This window comes from Battus philenor, unplaced genomic scaffold, assembly GCF_028537555.1.
Source record: "Battus philenor isolate CCGP_79_NKW_IND1 unplaced genomic scaffold, ilBatPhil1.0.hap1 SCAF_29, whole genome shotgun sequence".
Lineage (NCBI taxonomy): Eukaryota > Metazoa > Arthropoda > Insecta > Lepidoptera > Papilionidae > Battus > Battus philenor.
The window spans coordinates 2,488,327-2,515,212 of NW_027181692.1; the positions used below are offsets into that span (position 1 = coordinate 2,488,327).

General features: G+C 35.9%; 1 protein-coding gene across 2 annotated transcripts; it reads left to right on the forward strand.

The window, feature by feature from the left end:
- Positions 1–26,436, forward strand: LOC137926152 (dipeptidyl peptidase 9-like). 2 transcript variants are annotated; one of them, XM_068769687.1, is made up of 19 exons: positions 1–534; positions 4,812–5,013; positions 5,476–5,657; positions 6,281–6,378; positions 8,396–8,498; positions 9,752–9,873; positions 10,503–10,635; positions 11,993–12,137; positions 13,866–14,046; positions 15,467–15,576; positions 17,542–17,688; positions 18,168–18,300; positions 20,093–20,179; positions 21,388–21,584; positions 21,910–22,053; positions 22,799–22,877; positions 23,451–23,643; positions 25,180–25,291; positions 26,298–26,436. In XM_068769687.1, the coding sequence occupies exons 1-19, from the start codon at positions 248–250 to the stop codon at positions 26,388–26,390; spliced, it is 2,748 nt and encodes a 915-aa protein (XP_068625788.1). In that variant the 5' UTR covers positions 1–247; the 3' UTR covers positions 26,391–26,436. The 2 variants fall into 2 exon arrangements, with proteins under 2 accessions (XP_068625788.1, XP_068625789.1); XM_068769688.1 differs by having other exon boundaries at positions 2–534; positions 21,412–21,584.
- Positions 26,437–26,886: the final 450 nt, after the last annotated feature.

The window sequence follows — 26,886 nt, forward strand, 5'->3', positions numbered from 1 at the left end:
GTATTTCTTTTTTATCTGTAGGAATAAGTTAGAAAAGTCAAAAAACTGTGTGTTGGCTCAATTTCGGCATATATTCACATTATCACGTAATTATACATTATAATGAGACCTGCGTTAAACAAAGAGTCATGAAATCAGCTACGATATAATTAAAGACCGCTAAAATACATTTAACCGTGACGTTTCTTTGTCAAAACGTCACTATTGGGTCGCCATGAGAATTAGCTTGAAATAGTAAAAGTTTTGTATGGATATTTTGGAAATGGAGGTGAGGGAGGCGGGAGATGGAGCAGCGGCCGGCGAGTTTGATCATGTTCCATCCAAACGGTACAGCTGGGCGGAAGTTCGCCAGGCTGTCCATGACCTGAGGAAGGAGTTGTCGTCATTGTCAACTATGGTGCCCATGGCTATATCCTTTCGGAGGTTGAGCAATGGAAAAACACGCGTATATTTCTTGAGGACTCCTCAGAATGGCTGGGAAATTACGCTATTATATACCGACATCACTCATACTCTTCAATCCAATAACACCAGGTTAGTTTAAAACTATGCTTTTTAATTTATAAAGTTACTTTTACGGAAATAATTAATATACTTATTTTTTTATATATCGTTAATGTCATTTTTAGTTCAATACACAAGGCCAAGTAATCATGGTCTTGGAGGTCATAGCCGGCTGTTTTTTACATTCTCCCGCCATTTTTATCTTACCAAGGAATTTTATTTATGGGATTTCTCATTCTCTTAATCTTTAGCCATTTGAACATCTAGTCTTTCCACAGAATTGTCACCCATTTTGCATAAATTAAGTATATTTTAAAATTTAAACAGTGCTTGAAAGTGAACTGCTGAAGGGCTTGCTGGTTTATAAGCTCATAGAGGACATGTAGAATATATAAGTGCTTATGTTCTTTGCAAAATATATTTATTGTATTTTCAGATACAATTCTATTTATAAACACAATATCATATCTTATCTGTGTATTGTTGTGAACAGTGGTCATTTTTCAATGCATGTTTTTTAATTCATTCCATTGTGTTTTATAAAATGTATTCTCACAAGAAGAATTGTTATTAGTAAAAAGGAATTGTAATTAATTGAACTGCAGAAAAACCATAAAAAGCATGACATTTCCATGAGCAATGCATCCATGTAAATCATAATGTTTCTTATGATAACAAAGCAAACCTGAACTGGCTTTAAATGATCCAGGTGATTAGTTATTGCAATACATTCATAACAAAATTCATTTTATCTGTATGTGTTACAATATTATTCCTATTCAAACCATACTATCTCCTTGGAGTCCTGGATGCTTAAAACATTGTATTTGGCCATACTTGATTGACCAAAGATTCCCTAGATGATTGACCTTTTTTATGTTTTTATTGGCTTTTAAAAGAATTATTCAAGATTTGTACAATATTCCTTGCCCTCTGGAGGGTAGGTAAGGACCTCAGTAGGATGTGAACTTGAGAACAGCTATGCTGAAATGGCACAGCAAGAACATTGGCATTAACTACTTCTAGGATGTGTCATGACAGTACTAAAGGTGATGTGAGTTCTGTATTAGATCTGGTGGCCCCATCAAAGGTACAGAAACCACTGAAAGAATTTTACTGGGTAGGAATCCAAACAGTACCCTTACATTCCTCCATAGAGCAGGAATTTTGTATTTTTAGAAAAATTCTTCCAAAACCACAAGGTCCTCTGTGGGTGTGGGGAATTCCGTGTCATTAATAATGCCTTTGCTAGTCTTTCTTTGGTGGTGAGACTGGTGATTTCATTTTAAACATGCTGAAGTCTTCCTAGCACTGGTCTATTAAAATGCATAAAGCCTTCTGAGGTAAACAAGGATCATGATACCTCATACTCTTACTGTCGTTTCATATATACTTAAGACAATGATGATATATCATAGATGGAGTTAGTTTAACCCTAATCCTTACCAACTAGAAAACCACTGCATTGTGTAATGTATAATTATTTACTAATCAAAAACTTTTACCATGTCAGCATTATTATCTTGGTTTGAAAAGAGTTTTAAATTAGATAGGATATCCGCAACTTCTCAGACAAAGCATATATCTAATATGTTGGTCTAAATAAAACACTTAGAGAATTATTGCGGGACATCTCCTACAGTTACCCTGTGGTCCAAAGGTATGATGAATCTTATTATATGACATATGTAATGAATTGCTGGGCTTATATGAAATTATTACTATATTTTATATAGTACTGATTTAAATGTCTTAAGTAATGTTTCAATCCACAAAATTGATAACAAAATTGTTTAAATATTTGTATAACAACGGGGTAGCCACACTTTTTGACATTGAAGACAAAAATTGAATTTTTTGGCAAGTGCAATTAAATATGTATTTAAAAGTAATGCAAAGAGAACATTAAATTTATTAATTTTACTATTAGTGTATGAAAATTTGTGATATAATTGTTTGCAGTCTATAATTTAATAGAAATTTTTAACACTGAGGGACAACAACATCTTTTAAAATATAATGTTGCTAAAATGGTATGGGAACTCAGATATATTTATTAAGAGCTGTGGGAGTCGTATATACACTGATGTGATGTCTGAATGAATAATAGGTGTAAGATTTTGTGAGCGAGCGTAGCCGACGGGCGAACTTAGTGTGCCGAATTAGTGCAGCGGGCACATGCACGCACCGGTGACGCGGGGCAGCCCTTTTGTTACTTTTGTTTCTTTTATTTCTTTTGCGCCTTTGTTCTATTGCCCGCTTTCACTCGGTCGCAGAGCACATTGCGCCCCAGAGTCCCACGACGAATACACGTCCTTTTTCGCTCGCCCTCAAGCGCTAATAAAAATTTGTTCGTGTGTTAAATAAATTGATAAAGTGTTACAAACATCTTTTAATTAGCCACTAACTCTTTAGAGCCAAAAACACTACTATACAACTACTGCTATAATAGATTCATAAGCCTGACTCAAATAAACATATAAAGCTATTTAAATCTAAATATTCAAAAAATACATTTCTAATATTGGCAATGTTTTGTGTTTCTGTTGTGTTAGGTGTTAGAATTTTTTCCTTTCGATTTGGATCACTTTTTGGGACTACGCCCCCTTCAGCATATTACATGGTTCATCTGTTCATCTTTTGTAGGTTTACCTACCACAGACCCCAAAAAAGATAGGCACCTATGTTGCTGTCTACCTTAGCTGGACTTAACATTTCATGAATTTACAGTGCAAGTTCCAGGTGCATTGTGTCGTATAGAGAGAGGTTGGATGTGGTGCTTGTGTTTGTAGACCCAGACATAACAGCTTTAGGGTGGCCTTCTTACCATGCATTGGGGTCCACCTTCACCAACCATACTACTCATCCTTCCTGGCCAAATTTTAAATTCTGACAATTACTTTTTATACTAGTTTTAGAAATAGATTTCATATTTGCTTGGGCAAGTTTAAATTCTTTACTAGATTATTGAAATTTCATAGTTACACCTCGCTCCTACCTTTACTGCATATAAATTCACTATGAATTTATTCCTAGTCATTATGTAAACTAATTGTTACACTAGTTGACCTTACCTGTGTGGCCTTTGTACATTTCTTTCATAGCGAATAGTATGTTCTATTAATAACATCTGTTTCAATATAGTAGAAAATAGATCTGTTCTAAAAGCCTTCACTGCCATATTCTTATGATTTGTTTCTCATATATGACAATCAGGAACTGCTCTCATAATAGAATATTTTTTTTGTATTTCATTTTAGTCTTCTTTCACAAAGTTAATAACTATTAAACCTTTTTAATAAAAGACCAGTATGCATTTATCACTTTTAACATGCTTACTGCTGTATGCAGTCATATTAACCTACACATACCTTGCATTGTGTGCATAGAATCATTTAGTGTACACTCCTTCGCTGCGGCAGCAATATCTCAGAGATTACTTTGAATTAGAAAGAGATGATGAGAATGATATTTCAATTTTTTATTGATTGACAGTTGATTTATACCGACAGTATCTATGGGCAAAAATGACCCCATGTTGCAATGAAAAAAGTTCTCTTAGGGTCTATATCACCCCTCAATGCACTAGCTGAAACTTGCGTATAAACAGTGCCACAGTTACAGCGTTAATAAGATCTATGCTTAACACTAGTTTATAAACTAGTATTCCTTAATCTTTTGACAGCATTCTTCAACAGAAAGACATATTCCTTAAACATGATTATTTGTAAAGCAAACCTTTTGTACCCTTCATACTTTTATTATACCAGAAATTAAAAGAAAAGTTTGTTATACCTTTCTCTAGATTTCATATCATTAGTAATTTGTTTTGTGGGCATATAATGTAAAACAGAAACTTGTTATAATGTGAAGGACTTTTAAGTGATAATAGAGCATAGGAATAAATTGATATACAACTGTATTAAGGATATTGTAAAAGTGACCCCAAAAACAACCCGTCTGTGTTTGTTGTGGGCTATTCTCAGATCATGGTGCGTTTGGAACTCTCATAGCTTTAAATTGAAGGATGCTTTAAAGGGGAAATTTAATCCATTTCTTTCAATCTGGACTCATCTGGCATTGAAAGATGAAATTCATTTATCATTGGAACTTTTAACAGGAATTTATTATTGATTTTTTTTCAATCTATTTTATTTTTAGCTCTACTGTACTACGCAAGGTGTTATAGATGTACAAAAGAAGCAGGAAGATGTACATAAGTGGTCACTTCAGATTATCCTGTTGATAACAATATTTATATATATATATATATATACAACATAAATATACATCATGATTGTCTTTAGGTTAGATTGGAAACCACTGATCGAGTCCAACATAGCCCTGGGTGTAAGCTCCGGAAAATGGTCTCGTGAAGAACAGCTGCTATGGGAGCGGCAGAGGGTGGCCGCGTGGGGCATCGCATCATACGAACTTCACCAAGACACTGGACGTGTGCTGTTTCCTTGCGCTTCATCACTCTTCGTCGCGGAGGAAGAACCTAACCAGGTAGAACAAACTTCTACCTATATATTTCAACTAAACGATGTCCATGTCTGGACATAGACTCCCTCCCCATGTTAAGCTCGTCGAAGGATATTCCACCTTGTGAGTGAATGTTCTATGCTGCACTTGCTGGTCTGTGTTATTTACTCCAGTACCTAATATCCTTGTCTTGTGTTAGCGGGCTGGTTTCAGTAACCAAGAGGCGCTGTGCTCAATTTGCTTTGGCGTTGTAGACCAATCCAACTCCTCAAGAAATCCCAGCAGACCCTTGATGTTGCAGACGATCACGGGGAGGCACCACAGGAATCTAACTAACGGCCTTTCTATTCATGAGTTCTTCATAATACGTAACCTGCCTATCGTCACTTCAACAACACAATCCACTGGGCCATGTATTTTTTGTAGTACTTTCGTTTATGTTGGAGAAGATTGTAACCTAGTCTCACATGTTAAATGTTGTTCCAGTCACCACCATTGGTCCCGCGATCCCTCAGTACTGGCGGAGGGGCTGCCTTGACGCCGGCGATGTGCCCTAGGACTCCATCCCTGGTGGCGCACGCGGCGAGGGGCGACATCTGGCTTGCAGGTGGAGCCCTACAGCGGCCTACAAGGCTAACTTACGCTTGCAAAGGCCACGAACCGGACCGGTGAGTTGTGTATACCAGGAATTGAGGAGACCAGTGGTATAATGATGAAGTCCACCAGTTCTTTCAGCACCAGCGCGTCCCGAAGAAGTACGTTTTTTTTCATAGATCTATAATTAGGAGTAATGTTTTTATTCCTGATCTACTTGACAAGTAAGACAATTTGTCAGTTCTTTTGTAATAGTATTTTAGCTTATCAATAATTAAGGTTGTAAATTTTATAATATTATTGAATATGTTCATATTTAGTAACAAAAGCTGGATGGCTATTTCGGCAGCCTCAGCTTCATCACACTTTATGCAAAATTATTAGGTGATCGCTGAGGGCTTCCAAGAGGTGAACCTTGGACTAGGTTGTACATGTTTAGAACTCTGTCTTAAGGGGGATTAAATGGGCAGAACCTTGACTTGGTCAGTTGCTATCGCCTGACTTGTATTACTATCACTTTGGAAAGCTGAATAGTATGTCAAACTCAATATTGTATATTTAAGTGATGCAATTGGCTTGTGAACCTAAGAAGAAGTACCTATGACACTCTACCCCTGACATCTCTATTCTTTCTTCTACTCTTCCTTCAGCTGTCTTATTGAAATGATATGTAAGTAGTGTGTTGTGTGTATTCCAGGTTATCAGACGATCCTCGCCAGGCTGGAGTGCCCTGTTACGTTACTCAAGAGGAGTTCTCCCGGTACACTGGCTTCTGGTGGCAGCCTACATGCGATGGTGAGTAACATGTTGAATATTCTCGAACCCATTCTCTTCTCTATATCTGATTCTCTTTCTCTGTATGAATGAAAGCCTGTATTTAATTATGGTGATGAAATTCTGTAGACACATTCTCATGAGGGACAGGAGCTATATTAAGCTTTTGTAATATTTTAAGTTTAATGTTGAGTACACATTGAAGACTTTCCATTCTCTCACAGAGTTTATTCCATATGCCACTGTTTGTACCAACGTTTTTCAATAAGTGGGTGGGGAGCAAGTGTAATACATTCTGGACTGAAATGGCATATACACACATCCAGATACCTACTGATACTTCAAATCCAAAATTGACACTATCCTATCTGAATGGTTTATTGAGGGCCACAGGTCGCCATGTTACAGAAAAGAAGAAAAAGGATGTTTGGCCAGCTGTGATCTGCTGAACGTATGTCCTGGCCCCGCAGTGGCGCTCGAGCCTATTGTGGAGGCTGTGTAAATGTAATGTGGGTGAATTCTATATGTTGAATGTATGCTGAATGTTAGAATATATGAAGGATAAGAGAGAGAGGATAGTATGAGGGTTTATATACCTGTCCCAAAAACAAGATGGGGGAAAGAGTATTTTTAAAATAAAAAAATTCTGGTGGCTCGTAACTCTCTTCTGAGATATTCTTGTAAGAGTCAAGTATCATCATATTTGATAGTTGTCTCCATGTTTTGATACTGTTCACATATATGAGTATTTTTAAAACAATCTAAAACATCTGCATTAACTATAATAAACATTAACAGACCCAGAATTAAACTCTATGGTACACCGAGTGGTATTCAAGTCACTAGATAAAGAATCCTTTCAAAACCACTGCTGATTCGGTTATGGACACTGTGTATACCATTTATTAATTTTTACACTAACTAGTTGACCTGGTAAACCTTGTTTTGCCATTTATTTTAAATTTTGGGTAGAAAATAACAAGTAACTTACAGTACCCGGCGATAAATATTGCACATCGACCTTTTGGAAAGAGCCAATCTGCTAATTTCGGCTTCGTAGAGCGTTATCTCTGTCGCACGAAATACAAACAGTCCGGTATCTATTAGGAGCTGTTACAACAAGTATCATTTGCTTCTTTTGATAATTATTTTTATTCTTTGTGTAAAATATACCAATTTTTCTATAAAAGGTGGCTTTAGATAGGGTTAAAATAAAAAAAAAATATGTTCACATTATGTTTACTTTTTTTATAAATATGATAAACAGCTATTGTCATTTTATTCGGTGGAGGCGGTTAAATGGTAAGTGATCAATTATCGGCCGCTAACAGTACACAAAATTATTGAAGTACCAATATTCCATTTTAAAAATAGGGGTTGATATTATAATGGTGGAATTTTGAGAGTAGTTTTAATGCCAAATCTAATAAAAATGAACCTATTGTGACCCAGTCTTACCACTAACGGGTTTGAAATATGTAATAGTTTGCAACTGTATGTCCAATTATTGGACGTACTTATGAAAATTCATAAAAATTGGTCAAGCTGTTTCTGAGGAGTATAGCAATTAATACTGTGACACATGCATTTTATATATACATATATATATAGATATCCTGTATTCGGTTTGATCAAATTACTATACCTATTTGGGCTCATTGATCAATTACTTCAGTAATTATGACATTTAACAATAAATTATTTGATGTAGCTATCAAAGGTATCTTAAAATTACCAGCTAGTAGTGTAATATATATTTTACAAAAGGTCGTATATTGCGTTTATGAAAATGATTTAATTTAGCCTAGATTTACGTTCAAAGCTGGCAGTGTGCAACATATGTTATTATGGTGGAGATTTCGAAGGTAAGTTCAGTATATGACGTTCTTCCACAAGTTCATCTGACAAAGAATCCTACCAAGGATGTGTGCAAAATGTGAGATGCCTTCAGCTTACTATAAAATCGACGGGGAGGTTGATGACAAGTAGTGGATGTCGTTAAGCTATAAATTTGATGATGTACTGATGGTTTTTTCAGACGATGTCTTCAGAATAGTATATGAGGAGGTGGACGAGAGTGATGTGAAGATATTCAGCTTTCCCTCATCACAGAGTGTCAGCGGTGAAGTGGAAGAATTCAGGTATACACATATAAAATCCTTTATTAAAAATCGGGTTATATTTAAACCTGTTAATAATTAGAACAACCCCTTTGGTTGTAGCAACCAGCCCACTGAAATGGTAAGATAAGGTAGACAGAATAATACATGAGTAAAATGAACACCATCTTACCAGAAATAGATTTCTCCAATAATTCCTTGTTAAAACTTAAACCATTGTATAAATTATAGATTTGCATCTACATTAATGTCGTTTTGTGTTAAAGGAATATTTTTAAATCTTCGTCTTCACTCATAAAACAAAATTTAAGCAAATCATGCACAGTTCTATTACGTTTATGATATACCTAGTTTTGTATTTAATATTATTCTATGATCATAAATTTTGTTACTTTTCTGTAGAGCTTGTCATCTTTCCAGCCGTAGGACGTTCGCTACTGGATATAAGCCACCTCCATAGACGTCTTACACTGCTTTTGCCAGTCCATAGTCTTCACTCTGGAACCTAAAATCCTGATTGCTATTTCAACTAGCCATTAAAAATTCTAGAATGTATTATTATATATTAATTGGAATCAGGCGTTACCTTGCGGAAGTCCATCCTAAGTAAGAAATGGACCAATATTTAGCCACTTCCGCACATGCAGTGGTAGTCGTGCAATAAAATTCACCGCCCGCCAGCCCGCTGATAAATGCGTATGCGGCAAACAATGCGAATCACACAACCGCCACCGCCAAACCACTCAACACGTGTTTGACCCCTCCACGGGGCATCTTCAGGAGTTATGTTACAACGATTAGTGCCAAACACAGAGTATTATTATATTACATGTTATACATATGTACATATACATCCTCCATATTCTCTCTTTATCTCTTGTCATTTCTTTTACTGATGAGTATCGCTGTCCCTTCTGATTACATCCACCAGTTGTCTCCATTAATTCTGTTCAACTCCGATAACAGATATTGCAATTTCCACATCTCTATCATATTCCAAATATCTACAGATTTGGTCAAATATGGCAGTAGTATACGTTGTTGATTGATGGCCACTAGGACCTTGAGATTCAGGAATGGAGACTACAGGACCTTTACAAGGGCTTGACAAACTTTCCTGCGTTTGCCGGTCTGTAGTCTTCACTTCAACACTTGAACAATACTTGTCATATTCTTGGGCCCCTTGTTTAATTGGAACATCCGAGACCAAGAGACTGTTTCTCTACAATGAGGTTTATCTTTGGCTATTTAAAGTTTTTGATCTCATATTTCAGATTCCCTCGTGCTGGGACACCGAACGCAAAGTCAACACTCAAGCTGGTGACGTTTAAACTTCAGAAGGCTGCCCCTACCACCGTTTTGGATTACTACCAGGAAGGCGCTGCCGATGTTATCTGTATGTATATAAATATATATTTTATATAATACTCCTTCGCCTCTATCTAGGGTCTTTTCAATGTGTTAAATAATTTTTTCACATTCCTATATTCTATTTTCTTTCTCTCTTTACTTTCTTCTCAATTTATTTCATTCAACTTTTATTTTTCCTTCTCCTGGCTTACTTGTCTCTTTATATAAACCACTATCCTTTCTTCTCTTCCGCTCCTGAAACACTACAGTAAATTACTTCTTTATATCACAGTGCAGTTTTATCAGTCGTATTTTTTCCTGCTTTTTAATTATGTTATCTATTTTATATTATTTCTCATGTTTCAAGTTATTTTTATGTATATATATATATATATATTCATCACTAGCTGATAAACTTTGTAATTTAGAGATACCGAAACCGCTGTACCGCGCATAAAGAAAGTGCGGCAAGGTGGGGGACGAAGGACTTACTATGAGAATATCATTTAAGATCTGTGCCATCAGATGTAGACAAGAGCTGGCAGAGCTTCCTACTCTACTTACTGTATCGTTTATTAACATAAAAAAGTTCATCACTTTAAGTGATCAATTTTACAAGCACATACAGAAATGCTATATATTATGTCATAACATTTAATTTGTAATTATTTTCAGCTTCTTTGGACAATAACAGCGAGTGCATGGAGGTAACTGATATCCGGTGGTACGAGATGAGGCAACCATTGAAGGAGGTGTTCCCCTGGTTTGAATACCTTGCCAGGGTTGGGTGGACTCCGTGTGGGAAATTGTGAGTATAACTGTCTTTATAAAACCTACTAAGATGTATTGATTGTTACATCGAGGAAATACATTGTTCTGTGGAATTTTTTTAGTTACATCTCATATTAAAATATTCAATTATCATTCATTTAGCCATTCATTCATATTGTTCACGTTGGATCATTTAAATACAACTTGTGTATTTTAACTTGAAATAAATTGAACTCCCCATCAAGCATTATTCGATTTAAGGTTCCAAATGCAACCAGATCTGAAAAAAGCCTGTGATAAACTCGGATGGGTTTTTATCCATTATTATATTTAAGGATATACAGTAGAACACGTAAAAATCTTTTACATATTAAAAGGATTTTTAAAAGAACCTTTATATTTATTACACGGTAGAGACATATAGGACAATGTATAAAGTTGCCAACAAAAGAATTACTCATTGTATGAAGTCTAGTAATATTTAACAAGGTTTTCTTTATTTTAGCAATCTACACTAGAGAATATTTTTAAGAAAAAATTTAGAGTACAAATTTTTTTTTTTCATAAGTGAACATTACAAGTATGATAATGTAATAAATATGATCGTATTGTTATCGAAGTACTTTAATGTGCGTACTGTTTTAGTATAATAAAAAAACAAATGACTTGTAATAGTTTAATATATAAGTAATAACAAATTAAACTTATATACTAACAAAATCTAACTTTCCATTCCAAACTATAAATATGTCTCTTTTAATATATATTTCTTATAATCTTGCTGCTGTCACGTTGAGTTGCACTCTTTGATGCAACGCAAGCGTAATTCTTATGCGATACATATGCAACAGCCTACAGACTAAAAATAAAATGACATTAAGAAAATACGAATATAACAGATTATACAAACTTAAATATTAATTTTATTTAATTTTGATAAACTTAATCTGTGATATACATAGTAATAAATAGAAGAAAAGATTAAAAAATTAGGAATGAATTTAAAAACCAAAAAAACGTAATAAAATTAATAGTATGGGAAGGAATGAAAGAAAACGTGAAATGAGGAAAGAACGAATGGTAGACATTAAGAAGGATGTAAAAAGATAATAAAAATAAAAGATAACTTTAAAAAATTATTATTGTTAAAATGTTTCCTGGTCACACATAGTAGGAGGGTACAATGGATCCCAAAAATGGGACCATAGAAAAGGCTTAAATATGTACTATCACAAAACTGGAAAAATAAACTAAAAAGTAAAAGGAATTACACTAAATTAATAAATAGTGTTAACTAAGTTTTTTTTTTATATTGAACTGCGACAGTTTTATACCTTTCTACTGAACAGTCTATCATAGAATTAGTAAATGAAAAATATGCTGTTTTTTCTCAGCGTGTGGGTCCAACTCCTCGATCGAGAGCAGCAGCGTTTGGAGCTGGTGCTGATACCTCTGAGCGAGTTTAATTCTACCACCACCTACGAGAACGATGATCTGCCTTCCACCACACCCATGCAGGTCGATTACTGCCAGCAAGAGGTTTGTACACTCTTATAAAAATCTAATTTATAAAAAAATATCGTAGTGGGAAAGATTTTTAATTGATGACTTTAGAAATAAAATACTCTATGAACTGTATAATAACTATATAAATAATATTGTAAACTCGTAATAAACCACCCGTTGGCTGTTGATGTAGGCTTTTCAGAACGTGTTTGACCCATGCTGTTTCAAGTTAAAGAATTCCTTTATAGTGAAGTTGAATCTGATACTAGTTTGTATCAAATTGAGCTTTTCTACTTTCTTCTTATGCCATACACTAGTGTTCACTGTGAATAAGCATTTACTGTCCATATATGGTACAAAACCTTTCCAAAAATTCGTATATATTCATATATATATATATATATATATACATACGTACGTATATGTATTTATATATATGTAAGAATAAAAGTTAAAAAAATTATTAAACAGTTTTATTTAGTACGACCCGTACGGAATTTATTTGGGTCAAAATTAGAAATTGAAATTTAAGCACCTTCCTGTTGTCAGATTGATCTGAAATTTGGTACACACATTTAATTTAGATGACAATACAATATAATAAAATCAATAACATTATAAATCTAAAAAGGCCGCCGATACAAAATGGCGGATTACATATTTTTCCTTAACTATTGAGGGGCAATATGGGTATCAAATGAAAGGGCTTCACTAGTAAAACACGATGATTATGTCAAAATTTAAAATTCTAGATGGACGCCGTTCCAATATGGCGGACTAGGTACATATTTTTAAAATTAATTATTGTTTACTAGGACAGATAGCCCTGCAACTTTATACTGACAGAGGTCATTGACCTGTTGCATTACAATAAAAAAAAAATATAAAATACTTCAGAGTGAACACTTTATATTATGTGATTGGAAATATGTGTAAAACAGTGTTTCCCAACATAGGGCCAATTTGATTGAACACATTGTTGGCTGGCAATTTTACTAAAAATTTATCTGGTGTCACTGGCCGGGTATTGTTTTTGCATAAAATTTATGTAACTGATTTGAGAATGATGCAAATTGGTCTGCGTAACGGCTAAATAAAAAACACCGCCATTACTAAATAATTCCGTCACCTACTGATGGTCGGATCGTTGCACTGGGAATATTTAAATAATTGTGTAAGTTTTGTGTAATATCATGTTCTTTCGACTCTTCTTTCAAATCGACGTCACTATCTCATGCTATGATATTTCTCTTTTATATTTTGTCGGCCTAATATCGGAGTAGCTTTCTTCTGATGCAGCATCATTGTCACAGTCACCACAATTTAATTCATAATCACTCGGACAGTCAGATAAAGATTGAAATTTTTTATTGAAAGATTCTTCATTACGTTCCGTTGTCAAATATTTTTTACAACAAAAGGTTTGGTGGCTCTTATAAGCTAGAGAAACAGCTTGTTTTATACTGACCAACAATTGCACTGCATGGTCGCCAACAGAGATAACAACAGTGATGCAAATAAAAAACGCATCACGAGTTTAATCGTGACATGACAGGATTGGTTTAAAATGGACTAGACACAAGTTTAACCTTTTGGCTTTAATATAAAAACTATATGTGTTACCTGGGGGGGGTATGGTACAACACAAGTTTAAAAAATACTAATCTAAAATCCTTAAATTTCCCTGAAAACAATGGAAAATATTAGATTTTTGTTCAATTATCCGTTGATCGAATTTTTTGGTTTAACTTCTAACAATAGATTCAAGTGCTGGTCTCCGAGACGGCTCCGGACGCGTGGATCAACGTCCACGACATCCTGTACTTCCTGCCCAGCTCCGAGGACACGGTCAGCTTCATCTGGGCCTCGGAGGAGACCGGCTACCTGCACCTTTACCTCATCACCTGCGCACTGCAGCTCACGAAGACTGAGAAGTCAAGATGTGAGTATATACAGTACAATTTAACTACATAGTGCTGATTAGATAAAAACTCATTCATAGCCCTCTGCAAAACAATTGCAAAATGTGCCATTGAAAAGAACAAAAAGAAAACACAATAAATAAATAGAAAATAGATAAAAAAGAAGGATAAAATAGAACCAAAGTGATACATAAAACTGTGATAGAGAATAACTATAGGATAAGTAATAATAATGTAAAATAAAAAAGTACAATAAAAAAAATGTAAAATGAAAAATGTAATAACAAAAGAGGAAAGAATGAAAGATTGAACAGAGCAAAAGAGAAAGATAGAAGAACTGTAGCATGAAAGATAGATAATAGACCGAAAGAGACAATAAAGTAGGAAAGAAGAGAAAGAAAATAAAAAACTATGTGAAAAAATAAATTGTAAATAAAGTCCCTGTCCCACCATAAATAGGGGTACGAGAGGCCCCCAATAGCGGGGGTCTTTAAAAAAAAAAAAAAAAACTACATAGTGCATGGTACTTGGCCTACACCGCTTTCAACCTTTGGAAAGACAGGCCGATGTCCAGCTGTGGGCGTCTTACGACGGAGATGATAATAGTAAATATTAATCATTGTTAACTATATAAAGAATTGGTAGAATGTAAAGTAAAATTTAATTCCAGTTCTATTTAAAAGATCTATATATAAGATACAGGTGTCCCATAAATTAACGTCATATAGAACACAACTTTCGTGGTTAATCCCAGAAAATTTATTTAAACAAAAAGTTATAAATAAATGTGGCGTCCTGGTGATGGTGTCTTGACGAATGTTGGTTTTAAGTACTTCATCACCACTGTAATTCTTAAAAATACACTCAAATTGATGTGATATTTTTGGTCCAATTTTATTTTGTGCGTTACATACAAATTTCAATCAAAAAAGAAACAACAGTCATCACAAAAAGTCAGCACCGAATACATGGTAATTGTAGCCAACTCTAAACAACTGTGAAGAGTGATGAGGATAAGTGATAAAAGCGATTTGGAACCAGTTTACAAAGGCTTTCTTTATGATATAAATTTGAATTAAAAGATACGAAATAAAAATTAACAAGAAAGATCAGAAAAATGAATTTACTTAAAATTTTTAATGAGAAATTTGTCACAGTTTTGTTGATAAAATCTGATTAGTATCAGCCGGAATTAATGAAGCTAGTATATATGCAGCTTTCTAATCTTGTATTTTACAGTCTTGGTTGGTGATCAATTTTTTTATTAATTGTTTCAGTTTAGTACGTTATACCATTTTATAACAATATATTGATGGTAGGAAGTTGATAAAATAAATTAAAATTTATAATTGCGGGCCTTATAAATATGTTGAAAAGTCGGCAAGCGGTCCAATGAGCCACATGTTGTTCCTTTTATGTAAATGTGTGTTTTCTCCGCAGCGGTGATAGAAATAATCATCGATGACGAAACAAACGCAGTGGGGCCGAATATCATCAGTAAGGAGGCCATCACCAGTGGAGAATGGGAGGTCATGGATCGGAAGATCTGGGTAAGTAGTCACATAGTCCTGTGCCAGTGATGTCCAAACTGCGGCTCGCGAGCCAAATGCAGTTCTGAACAATTATTTTTGGCTCTAATTGATTGTCGAATTATTTCAATATTTAAATTTATATTACCTATGTCAGCTCTAGGGAAATTGAAACAAATTACCAGCGTGAATAACACCGATCATAATTAACTAACCGGCATCTTAAGTATTATTAGGAGTGCTGTCATATACGTGTGATATTATATCTAACTTCAATACACACATTTTGTACTTTTATTTAAATAATTTAAATAAATATAATGTTTGCTAAAAAAAAAAAACTTTCTTTTACGAGTTTTAAATTCCTATTCAATTGCGGCTCGCAAAAGATACCAAATTTCGAATAATGGCTCACAATATCAAAGAGTTTGGCCACCCCTGTCCTAAGCTGTTGGTATGACTCTAAAGGCAGAAGCCGTGAGGGCACTCAACTGATCTATCAGTGGTATAGCTGGAAGATCTATAGATTTATTTGAAAATAAAGTGGAAGATTTTGAAACAAATGTTTAGCATGATAAATATAATAAATAAAAATAAACTAGTTATAAACAAAAATAATCTAAATCCTTCACATGTCTGAGTGTATGTATATATAATAAAGATCCACAAGATATCTCAGACTTGCCATTTCTTTTCTCAGTTTTAAATCAAAAATTTAATGTATGTTATTAAATAAATATTATTATAGCATTCGAGAGTTTTTTGTTAATTGAAATATGTGAACTTTGTTATCTCATTTATGTGGTTGATATTATAATGTAAACATAAAAAATTATTAAAATTTCTTTTGAAAAGAAAAACTGTTGAGTTTCTCACTGGTTTTTCTCAGCAGATTAGCATTCCTTGCTGCTGGTAGCTTACTATTTATAATTTTGTTTATTACAATAAAGATATTTTGAATTTGTATTTATGTCACATAAGTTTACATACTTGATTAATTGTGAACATAAATCATATATCAAGTTTGATATATTCAGGGGTACTACACATTTTATTTTATAGTCAAGTTATAACACAAGACAAAACTACATTGTTTGTAAAAGGCATGTTCCTTCTCATAATTGTATATTTATGTATTGGATAAGTGTTATATATAAATTTCTTTTATATAGGCTTCACTATGTACTTGTAAAATGTCAAGATATTTAACATGTTTAACCCTTAATAGCCTGATTTACGAAAGTGATTTTTTTTAATATTACTGTTTTTGCTTGAGGGTCTAGATGAAGGGAAAAATAGATTTTTTTTAATTTCGTTAGAAAGAATATTATATAACAGTAAAATTCGTACAGCTAACCTATAAAAAAAACTAATAGTAATGTGAACATTCGGTTTAAAAGATTGGTATCAAAATTGAAACTACGCTATTAAGGGTTAAATATGTATTTGTACCTAAATTTCTGCTAGGTTTGGAATGTTGATTCTATCTATGAGAAGAACCTGCAGAGAAATTCCATAGTTACTCTTTTAACTTTAATTTTTTTTGCTATAAATTGTTTATTTGTAAAGTTAAAATCAGTGTTACACTAATTCAAGATATGTTTATCTCATATATAATTTTTAATAATATAATGTTTTAATTATCAATCTTGACTTAGCAATAGGCTTTTATTTTAAAAAATGCATACTTGTTAATTTTGGATTTAAAAAATATTTTGGCTAAATCTTATACTATATAAGAGATATAGTTTGAAAACTAAGCATTTTTATTTTAAAAAAGATCTCTTGATCCTCCTCGCGGATGGAATCGTAACATCATTTCTTAGCTGAATTCTACTCGGCAAAAGAAACCTTCTTGTGAAAATTCAAGTTTTATAATTTCAGAGATATCATGATGATTCAGTACATAGGTGTATATAACATATATACATAATAATATATGTGCTATAATTCTTACCACAGATATATATTAACATATACCTCCAGGTAGACGAGGCCAGACAGTTGGTGTACTTCGTAGGGCTTCGCGAGACGCCGCTGGAGCGCCACCTGTACGTGGCTCCGATGCGTGCCGCAGCCCCCATTACACTTCTGACCACAACTGGCCATTCTCACACTGTCGACATTGATAATGTAAGATCTCTGTTTTGTAGAATACTAGATTAGATAAACTATAATTATAGTTTATTTAACCTCTATAAAAAATAGAACAAAATGTGCACTTGTAGTATTTTGGTCGGAAGGCGAAGGAACTGAGATGATGAATGAAAGGAATGAAAGAATTTGTGAATGATATAAGAAGAATGTATATGAATCAATGAGAAGAAAAAAAGATGACGTAAATTATACGATGAAAAAAATATTTTGTAGACAGTCCCTGTTTACCCAAGAGGAGAAAGTACGAGAGGCTTCGAAAAAAAGGAAGGGATTCATTAATTTATGTCAGCTGGTAGTTGCCCACTGCTGGGCGTCCCCCAAAGATTGCAATCATCTTACATTGCCCGCATCCAGCGACTTCATACGATCTGGACTATATCCTCGGTCCATCATATCATTAGGAGAGTAGTGTGTATAAATATGGTCGTCTTGACCTATATGGCTGGTCTCCTCAGGAGTGCACCACGGCGGTGATCACCTCATCAAACATCAGCACGGCGCCGTGCACACGCGTGTATAGAATCGCGCATAGCGGTGGCAAAGTTTCCCTGCTCGCCCAGGGCACACTCATGGAGAAGAACACTTGCGGTGAGTTCTAATACGGCTAATACATATTTAATTTTAGCCGAGATCTTTTGAGAGGCCATGGATTAGATGTCCTAGAGCATACGACTTTGTCAAGTGATAAAAACTTACGCTGGAGTAAGAGGTGAAGATGTAATAGCAAAACCGTTATAACCACCTGATGGATTTAGTCATGTCGAGGGGGGGGGGGGGGTTCATCAGCTTTTAAAGCAGCATTGGTAGGATCATTTAAAATTTGGTTAGATAGGGAGAGGTATCCGGTGATGGTGAACGTCAATGTATTGCAAGAAGGCTTCCATAAATCTGGTACTCGGGCCATCAGCCTCGTACCTGGGCCTTCTTTTCTTCTCTTCCATTGAGAGCTGAGAAGTTGTCTCTTTTGTGTTAAAGATACTTACAATTGGAGGAAAAGAAATCGGAGAAAAAAGTCTTACGAGATCTCTTTCCAAATTTCTTTCTAGTAAAACTTCGGTTTGTCATCTTTAGGACTGTTGAGGGTACAAAGTGAAAAAAACACAATGTTTAAATAAGAGTAGTAAATATCAAATTAAATATCATTTCTTTTAAATCGTAACATTGTTATATGACCCGCTCAGAAGTAAATGTTTTTAAATCCAAAACACAAAAATTGAGAAAATTAAAGTTTTTCAATACATTAGTTTTTAAAATTCTTGGTTTAATAATTTAATTTGAAAAGTGTATAAAGTCTTTTTTCGAGGTGTAAACTCTGCAAAAAAACAATATATGTACATGATGTGTAAATAAACACGTATGTATTTATTGAAATAATGACAGCATGTACCTTTCGGCAGGTGAAAAAGATAAGAAATTTATGTAAAAAAATATTGATAAAATGTGGACTTATCGACAATGATTTCTAAAATTATTACACAATATATGCGGAAACTATTAAAGAAGTGTTCTCTAACCTACAGAAAAATAAGCAACGAGTAAATCATTTAATAACTAAAAAAATTATCATTTATTTCATCAAAATTTCCAAAAATCAGATTTTATAAAAAAGGTGGTCTTAACCGCATTGGCTTCTGTGCGGCTCATATATATCTAAAATATACAGGATGTTTTGTGTACATATAGATCATTTATTATCAAGAAGCTTTAAATCTTACATCAATTTCCAATCATTCTGTATAGTGATTATTCTGAAATATCTTTCATTAATTTTTTTATTGGAATACAACGGGCTATATAAAAATAATTATTGTTTTATAAAACTGTATTTCTCGCTATATTATTTTTATACATAGGATGTACCATATGTATATATATTTGCCAGCAAATTAGCTATACATTCAACTATTTAATGGAATCAGGCGTTACCTTGCGGAAGTCCATCCTAAGTAAGAAAAGGACCAATATTTAACCACTTCCGCACATGCAGTGGTAGTCGTGCAACAAAGTTCACCGCCCGCCAGGCCGCTGACAAATGCGTATGCGGCAAACAATGCGAATTACACAACTGCCACCGTTAAATCACTCAACACGTGTTTCACCCCTCCACGGGGCATCTTCAGGAGTTATGTTACACCGATTAGTTGACTCTGTTTTTGGCACTAATCGACACGACTACCACTGCATGTGCGGAAGTGGCTAAATATTGGTACTTTTCTTACATACATTCAACTCGGAAGCTTTTACACCAATAATCAATCATAATGTATATAAAAAAGACGGTAGTTTATTATTGTAATAAAAACCATTCTAATCATACCATTGTTACAGGACGTTGTCATACCAGCTCATGGATATAAATATTAAATTTCCTCTTCAACAGAATCGTCTGACAGTAGAAACTTCAACGGCGCGTGGGATAGTCGAGGTGATAGTGACGAAGATGGTGATACCACCTTACTAGTCAGAGGTACGCAGGTAAACCTCCGAATGACATACCATTACCGGTTTTTTTTATGGCCCCCGCTATGGCCGCACGCGCATTTATGAGCTGGCTGACGGGCGGTGTACTTCATTGCACGACTACTGCTGCATAGCGGAAGTAGCTATATGTTAGTTCCTTTCTTAGTTAAGATTATGCCAACGAAGAGTGCTCAGGGAGGATAATAAAAAGTATAGTTATATTACTAAACTAAAGAGTATTCTTTCGTCTTTATTTAAGTCTTAGTAAGCCCTCAGCTGGACTTAGATTTCAAATTGTGAATCCACTTAGGGTCATTAACAGTTACCACTTGTACAATAGGCTAGAAACTGGAATCAAATGGAGATATCCTATAATGGCATTCTTCAACATAATGCTACGAGGGTTCGTAACTCCCGATCTTAGATTCTCATTATTTTAGCTGCAGAATGTCTACTGTTGGACATGTGACTTAGGTTTACAATAGGACAGCGTTTTCCGACGACTTCAGGGTTGTCAGGTCCACCTTGTGGCCAAAATTCCTAAGCTTGCCATTCCATATTTTCCACTCTAGATTCCAAAGGCTCTGGCGACCGTCTGGTTGCTAAGCTCTGGTCTTCCCAATGCCCCTTCAATATGGTGTACACTTCAAATCCTTTAGGCCACAGCGGTCATCAGTTTTACCTGATATCAGGTCTTTCCACTAACACCTGAAGGCCTATACCTTGGCTGAAGAAGATAAGGTTGACTTAGTTAATAAGCAATAATAGAACGGACGGTATATAATATTAAATATAAAGTATGTAAAACAGAGCCCTATGTATATATAATAAAATAAAGTTAATTTTCACCTAATTTCGAGTGTTAAACCCATCACAATTTGCAGTTATGGTATCGAGGTATACCTATTTTTACAATAATTATTAGTCTATCTGGAGGTGAGGTTCAAGTGGCAGTAGGTAGACCACATAGGCAGACCAGGTGGCCGTTGGGGTCATAAGGTTCTAGAGTGGAGACCACTGACCGGCTTCCAACCTTTCCTGTTGGAAAAATATCTTTGTGGAAGGGGCCTATTACCAGCAGTGGGCGTGAGAATAGAAATATTACTTATAAGTATTAAAGAAGAGAGTTATTACCTCTTGTGAGACATTGTGGTTACCGTCATCACGGTGTTAGCGAGAGGAATAAAGGAATGGGGGGTAAATAATATAGTGTAGCGTGGTGGTGGTGTGTTGGTACAGAGCGCGCGTTGGGTGGTGCAAGAGTGCCACCGCCACAAATCCTGCAGACCAGGCTGTCTTGCGGAGCCCCAGCTTACTGCACGCTATGGAGATGCGCTCGCCCAGGGCGAAGCCCTACCGTTCTACATGTGTACGGAGGACCCGAGGTGCAGACGGTCACCAACAGCTACAAGGTACCTTCCATTTATTTATTTTTAAGTTTCTAGATCTTTCCATTTCACGTTTGCAACAGGTTCTCAGGGATTAGTCATCCAGAGGACAAAAGAACCAAGTGAGTAATCACAAGTACAGGCCCATCTCAGCTCCTTGTGGTGGATCTGGTAGTGGAGTATGAAAGTCTCCCATAGGCCCACCACCGTCTTTTTATTTATAAAGGTAGCGGTAGTCTATTAAAGATTGTGACTGAACTGGACTGCAGATCAGAAATACTATATAGTTTCGAAAACTTCTATCTCTCTTAGCAATAATTAAATACGTGGGTTTTCTTCCGGTTTCCAGGGCATCCGTCAGTTGAGGATGCACATGCTGGCGGCGAGGGGCTTCAACGTTGTGTCGGTGGACTCTCGTGGCTCCAAGCACCGCGGCCGGGCATGGGAGGCCGCCATCCGAGGCAAGATGGGCCAGGTGGAACTGGACGACCAGGTTCGACCTTCCTCATCTACTGCAAAATATTAATATTTAAAGCTCTTTCTTCAACTGGTCATAACATCACACATAAAACTAGCTGGAAACGGCCCTCATATAGCGCCTTTAAGGGAAAAATAGATTTTTTTTTTTAATTTCGTTGGAAAGAATATTATACAACAGTAGAATACGTACAGCCAACCTATAAAAAACTAATAGTAATGTGAACATTTGGTTTAAAAGATTGGTATCAAAATTGAAACTCTAGGCTATTAAGGGTTAAGAGTTTTATTAGTGTTAAATATCTAATAGATACAGGCGTTACCTTGCGGAAGTCCATCCTAACCAAGGATCTAATAAATACTTGTGCGGTAAGGGTAAGGAGATGTTAGATTCGTAATAAATTTACGAATTATGTTTATTACGAATTTACCAACATACTCGGTGTTTGGCACTGGTCGGTCTACCATCTCCTGAGGATGCCACGTGGGGGGTGAAACACGTGTAGACTAGATTAACGGTGGTGGTTGTGTTTTGCGTTGTTTGCCGCACGCGCATTTATCAGCGGGCTGGCGGGCGGTGCACTTTATTGCACGACTACTGCTGCATAGCGGAAGTAGCTATATATTGGTCCTTTTCTTACATATTTCCAATCACATAATATAAAGTGTTCGCTATATATTAGTCCCTTTCTTAGTTATTAGTGTTAGTTGGTATGTTGTGTACGCAGTTAGTTAAATATGAAATTATTTTTGGTGGGTAGGTGGAGGTATTGCAGTGGCTGGCAAAGGAGACTGGCTGTATAGATATGGAGAGAGTTGCCATACACGGCTGGAGTTACGGTGAGTTGCCAGACTTTTCCAAATTCAAACTGGTGTCACAGAAAATATTTTTGCTCTTGTGTAGTGTTCTTAAAAAGTTACCGTTTCTATTTTATAATTATTTCAATCTTAGAACGTCCACTACTGGGCATAGACCTCTATACATTTAAAATAGGACCGCTTGGAAGCGACAACCTTGACCATGTCTGTTCACTTAGTGGGTGAACATCTTTTGATATGTTTTTTAAATTATTTTTATTTCAGCAGCAAATTCTAGCTATTCATAGCTATATATTGACTAGTATAGACCAGTTTTATTGGGGTCCTTTTGTCTCGAGGAAAGTAAGTCCAGCCAAACTGATGTAAGTTGGCTACGGATGACAGTAATATGAGAATCCAATTGTTACTTGTATTGTTAAGTTAAATTTTTATTAAATAAGTTAGTATAAGTTAGTAGTTAACCTTTCACCAAAGATTTGCAAAACGTCTGGTTGAAAGACTGTCTGTCCACCTTATGTAAGAACATGTAATTGTTTGTGTCATTGATTTTAGGTCATTTACTTCCATAGCAATAATAATATGACGTCATTCCAGGTGGGTACCTATCGCTGCTAGGTCTGGCGACGAGGCCGAACATCTTCAAGGTGTGCGTGGCGGGGGCTCCGGTCACCAGCTGGAGGCTATACGACACGGCGTACACGGAACGCTACATGGGTCTGCCTGCACGTGCGCCCCATGCGTACAGCCGTGCGAGTGTCCTAGCGCATGCACCATTCTTCCCTGAACGGTGAGCGACCCACCACTTCTTATTTCAGCGCTATCCGAAGTGGTGACTCCACCACGTGATAACTCAAGCCAGTGGACGTCCTACTGCACCTGATCATCAGCTGCCCCGCATTCGTAACATATAAAATAGATTTCGAGCAAGAAATAGACAGAGGAACCATTTCTGAAGTGCTGTAGAAAAACAATAAAGGAGGTAATTAAAAGAAAAATTAGACCATATGTACCAAAATTGATAAAGGGTTGAGTAAGATAAAAAGAATGTAAAAATATTTAAAAAACGTATTAAAAATTAATAATAATAAATTAGTTGAAGAATAAAATGTGAAATACAAAAGTTAATATACAAAACTAGGAAACAATAATGTGATAAATAATCTGTAATACTTTAGGAACGGAGAAGGATGTAGAGCAATGGTTGAATGACAATAATGCTTATGGAGTGAAAGATTTTATGATTGATGAAGGAAAAAAATAGCATGAGAGATATTGAGAAGGAGGAAAGAGGACAAATGTTAATTAAAAAAAATATCTGAAAAACTTATTACTCGAAATTGTAACGTCCCTGTTCCACTTCAAACAGGGGAACGAATAAAAAACCCTTACTCAAGCCAAACTTACTTCTTCGAGATGGCTAGCTATATAGAGTGCAACCCTCGCAGACCGAAGTATGTGAGCAGCAGTCTCGTCCTCTTCCAGGCATGACCTGAACAGGAGACTGTTAAAAAGACCATGACATAATTCCTGCAACCAGACGCAGTTGGGGTCAAAACTGCTGCAGCAGGGTGTTGATGGTATTCCTCATGGTTTATTCATTGATCAACGTTGACTCCTAGTACGCTTCGATACGAGAGATTATGCCTTATCTATTGGTAGTGGGAGGAGGGGTGGTTGAGTCTCTTCTGACTAGCATCGTCGCATCATTGCATTAGCAACCGACTAAGTCGTGGTTCGGACCATTTGGTCGAAGTGAGTCGCGTGAAAGCCTTAGCCAAGGTCCTGTCTCGGGTGTCCATGCACAATGGAGCACTAGACTTATCGATCAGAGTTTAAAGGCATCCCAGACCGGCCGTAGCATGTCCCATAAATCAACGTCAAGTTGAAATCATAGGCAGCTAAACTAGCTAATCTCAAAATTTTAACAAAAGTAATTTTAAAACGTAGTTTTATTGTAATAGAAGTAAACGTTTTTTCTCTACATATCTTTTTTCTCGAATATTCACCTAAATAGGATGTCCCATAAATCAATGTCAGTCGGATGATAGGTAGGGAATAAACCGAAAAAGATCAAAAAGTTTTATAATAAAGATTTGTATACATCTCATGTGCGTCTGACGTAAACAGTCTGGCTCAAAGCGAAACGGGATCTTCCTTGCCTAAGGCGCGGTACAGCGGTTGCGGTTTGTATTTTATAAATCGGTAGATGTCCACTAGGGGGACCGACGACATGATAAATTATTTTATATATCTGTCTCCTTCGTCCTTTTTTTACATATTAGTTTTTATATATTGGAGTCTCTGACTGGTAATTTTGTTTCAGTGAGGGTAGACTTCTGATCATCCATGGTCTGGCGGACGAAAACGTTCACTTCTGCCACACGGCCGCGCTCCTCGCTGAGCTGGTGAGGTTGGGGAAGCCGCATCGTGTTCAGGTAAGATATGAACATACACACACATTAGAAAACAAACACAAACATATGAAAAATAATTTATGAACACTTATATGTGTGTAAATACCATATTACCTGTTTTATACAAACAAATATTTATTATATTAAATTCAGAAACACTATTCCAATTTATTTTTACCGGTTTTGGTGTGGCAATATAAAGCAATTTGTTGTAAAAAAAATCTTCGTAAGATCGCTTTGAACATCGCGCAATTGACAGTTCGCTTTGAACATCGCGCGTTTGACAGCTGCGTTTGTCAGTATTTATAGATCGCATTTTTTTATTTATTTAGCCTTGATAAATAAAGTGGTCACTTTGAAATATGAAATAACTTCTGGTAGTATAGTCTGTCTGGGACAATTAGTGTACAGGTTGATTGGATATAGGTATAAAGGCTTTCAAGGAGTGAATTTATAGCTCATTTGCTGTCAATGTTTAGTGTACCCCATTAAAAGTCAATGGTTGCAGAAATAATAACGTAATGATAATATAGTAAAACTACATATGGCCTATCGCATTCCAATAAAAAAAATATATGTAGTAAATTTAACATAGATAAGAGTTGTCACTTTAAGTAGAAACAGATCAATATATAGCTACTTCCGCCATGCATCAGTAGTCCGCCATGCAGCAGTAGTCGTGCAATAAAGTGCATCGCCCGCCGGCCCGCTGATAAATGCACATAGGATGGACTTCCGCAAAATAACGCCTGAATCCATTAGATAGTTGTAACTTTGTACAGGATGATCTGAAATAGGTGCAAAAGCAATAAAAGAGTTTAGCTGACGAGTGGGAACCTTCTCTTTCATGCATTACCAAACATTCTGTATTAATAATTATAAAAGGTTTCCAATTAGCAAAAACCTTATAAAACCCTTGGATGTTTCTATCAATAAATCCTTTACAAATAGTGAGCAAACTCGCAGTATAAAGCTAGTTTGTGATACAAGTCGCAGAGAAGCTAAAATTGTCTTTTTTGATTTGCAGGTGTACCCCGGCGAGAGGCACTCGCTTCGCTCCATGCACGCGGCGAAGCACTACGAGGCCACGCTGCTGCATTTCCTGCATGAGAACCTGTAAAAACTCTGTATCAAGATAATCGAACTGCCTGAGTAAATGAATTTGTTATGGCCGAGTCTGTTTTATTTGTCTCATACCCACGTCAACCTTGCCCCCCCCCCCTCTGTTTTGTCCCCTTTTCTCCTTTCTCTCGCCACGCCATATACGCTTACTCCTTGACTAGTCTTTACCTCTCGTCGTCTCTTTATGATCCCTCATCACCACATCATTATCAGCTGATACACACCCACTTAAGGCAAAGGCCTCCCCCCAAAAATGCCAGAATGTCCGATCTTGCACTACCTGCATCTAGCTACATCCCTTGACTGTTTAGTCCGTCCATCTAGTGGGGGACCTTCCACCGCATCTTCAGGCTCGTGGTAGTCACTTGAGAAACTAGGTCCCAACGACCGTTTGGTTGCAACTCATATCACCACTCCATTGCTCAAACTCTCCCTCTCCTCGACTTTGCCACGGCCTTATACCCTTTCTCCTTCTTGACATTACCTCTCGACGT

What these genes read in the sequence shown, in the direction of transcription:
- LOC137926152 (XM_068769687.1), top strand. Translation starts at nt 248, where the DNA reads ATGGATATTTTGGAAATGGAGGTGAGGGAGGCGGGAGATGGAGCAGCG. An exon ending in CATGGAGAAGAACACTTGCG is followed by an intron (nt 18,301 to 20,092) that starts GTGAGTTCTAAT and finishes CCTCTTCAACAG; the next exon opens with AATCGTCTGACAGTAGAAAC. An exon ending in GCACCATTCTTCCCTGAACG is followed by an intron (nt 23,644 to 25,179) that starts GTGAGCGACCCA and finishes ATTTTGTTTCAG; the next exon opens with TGAGGGTAGACTTCTGATCA.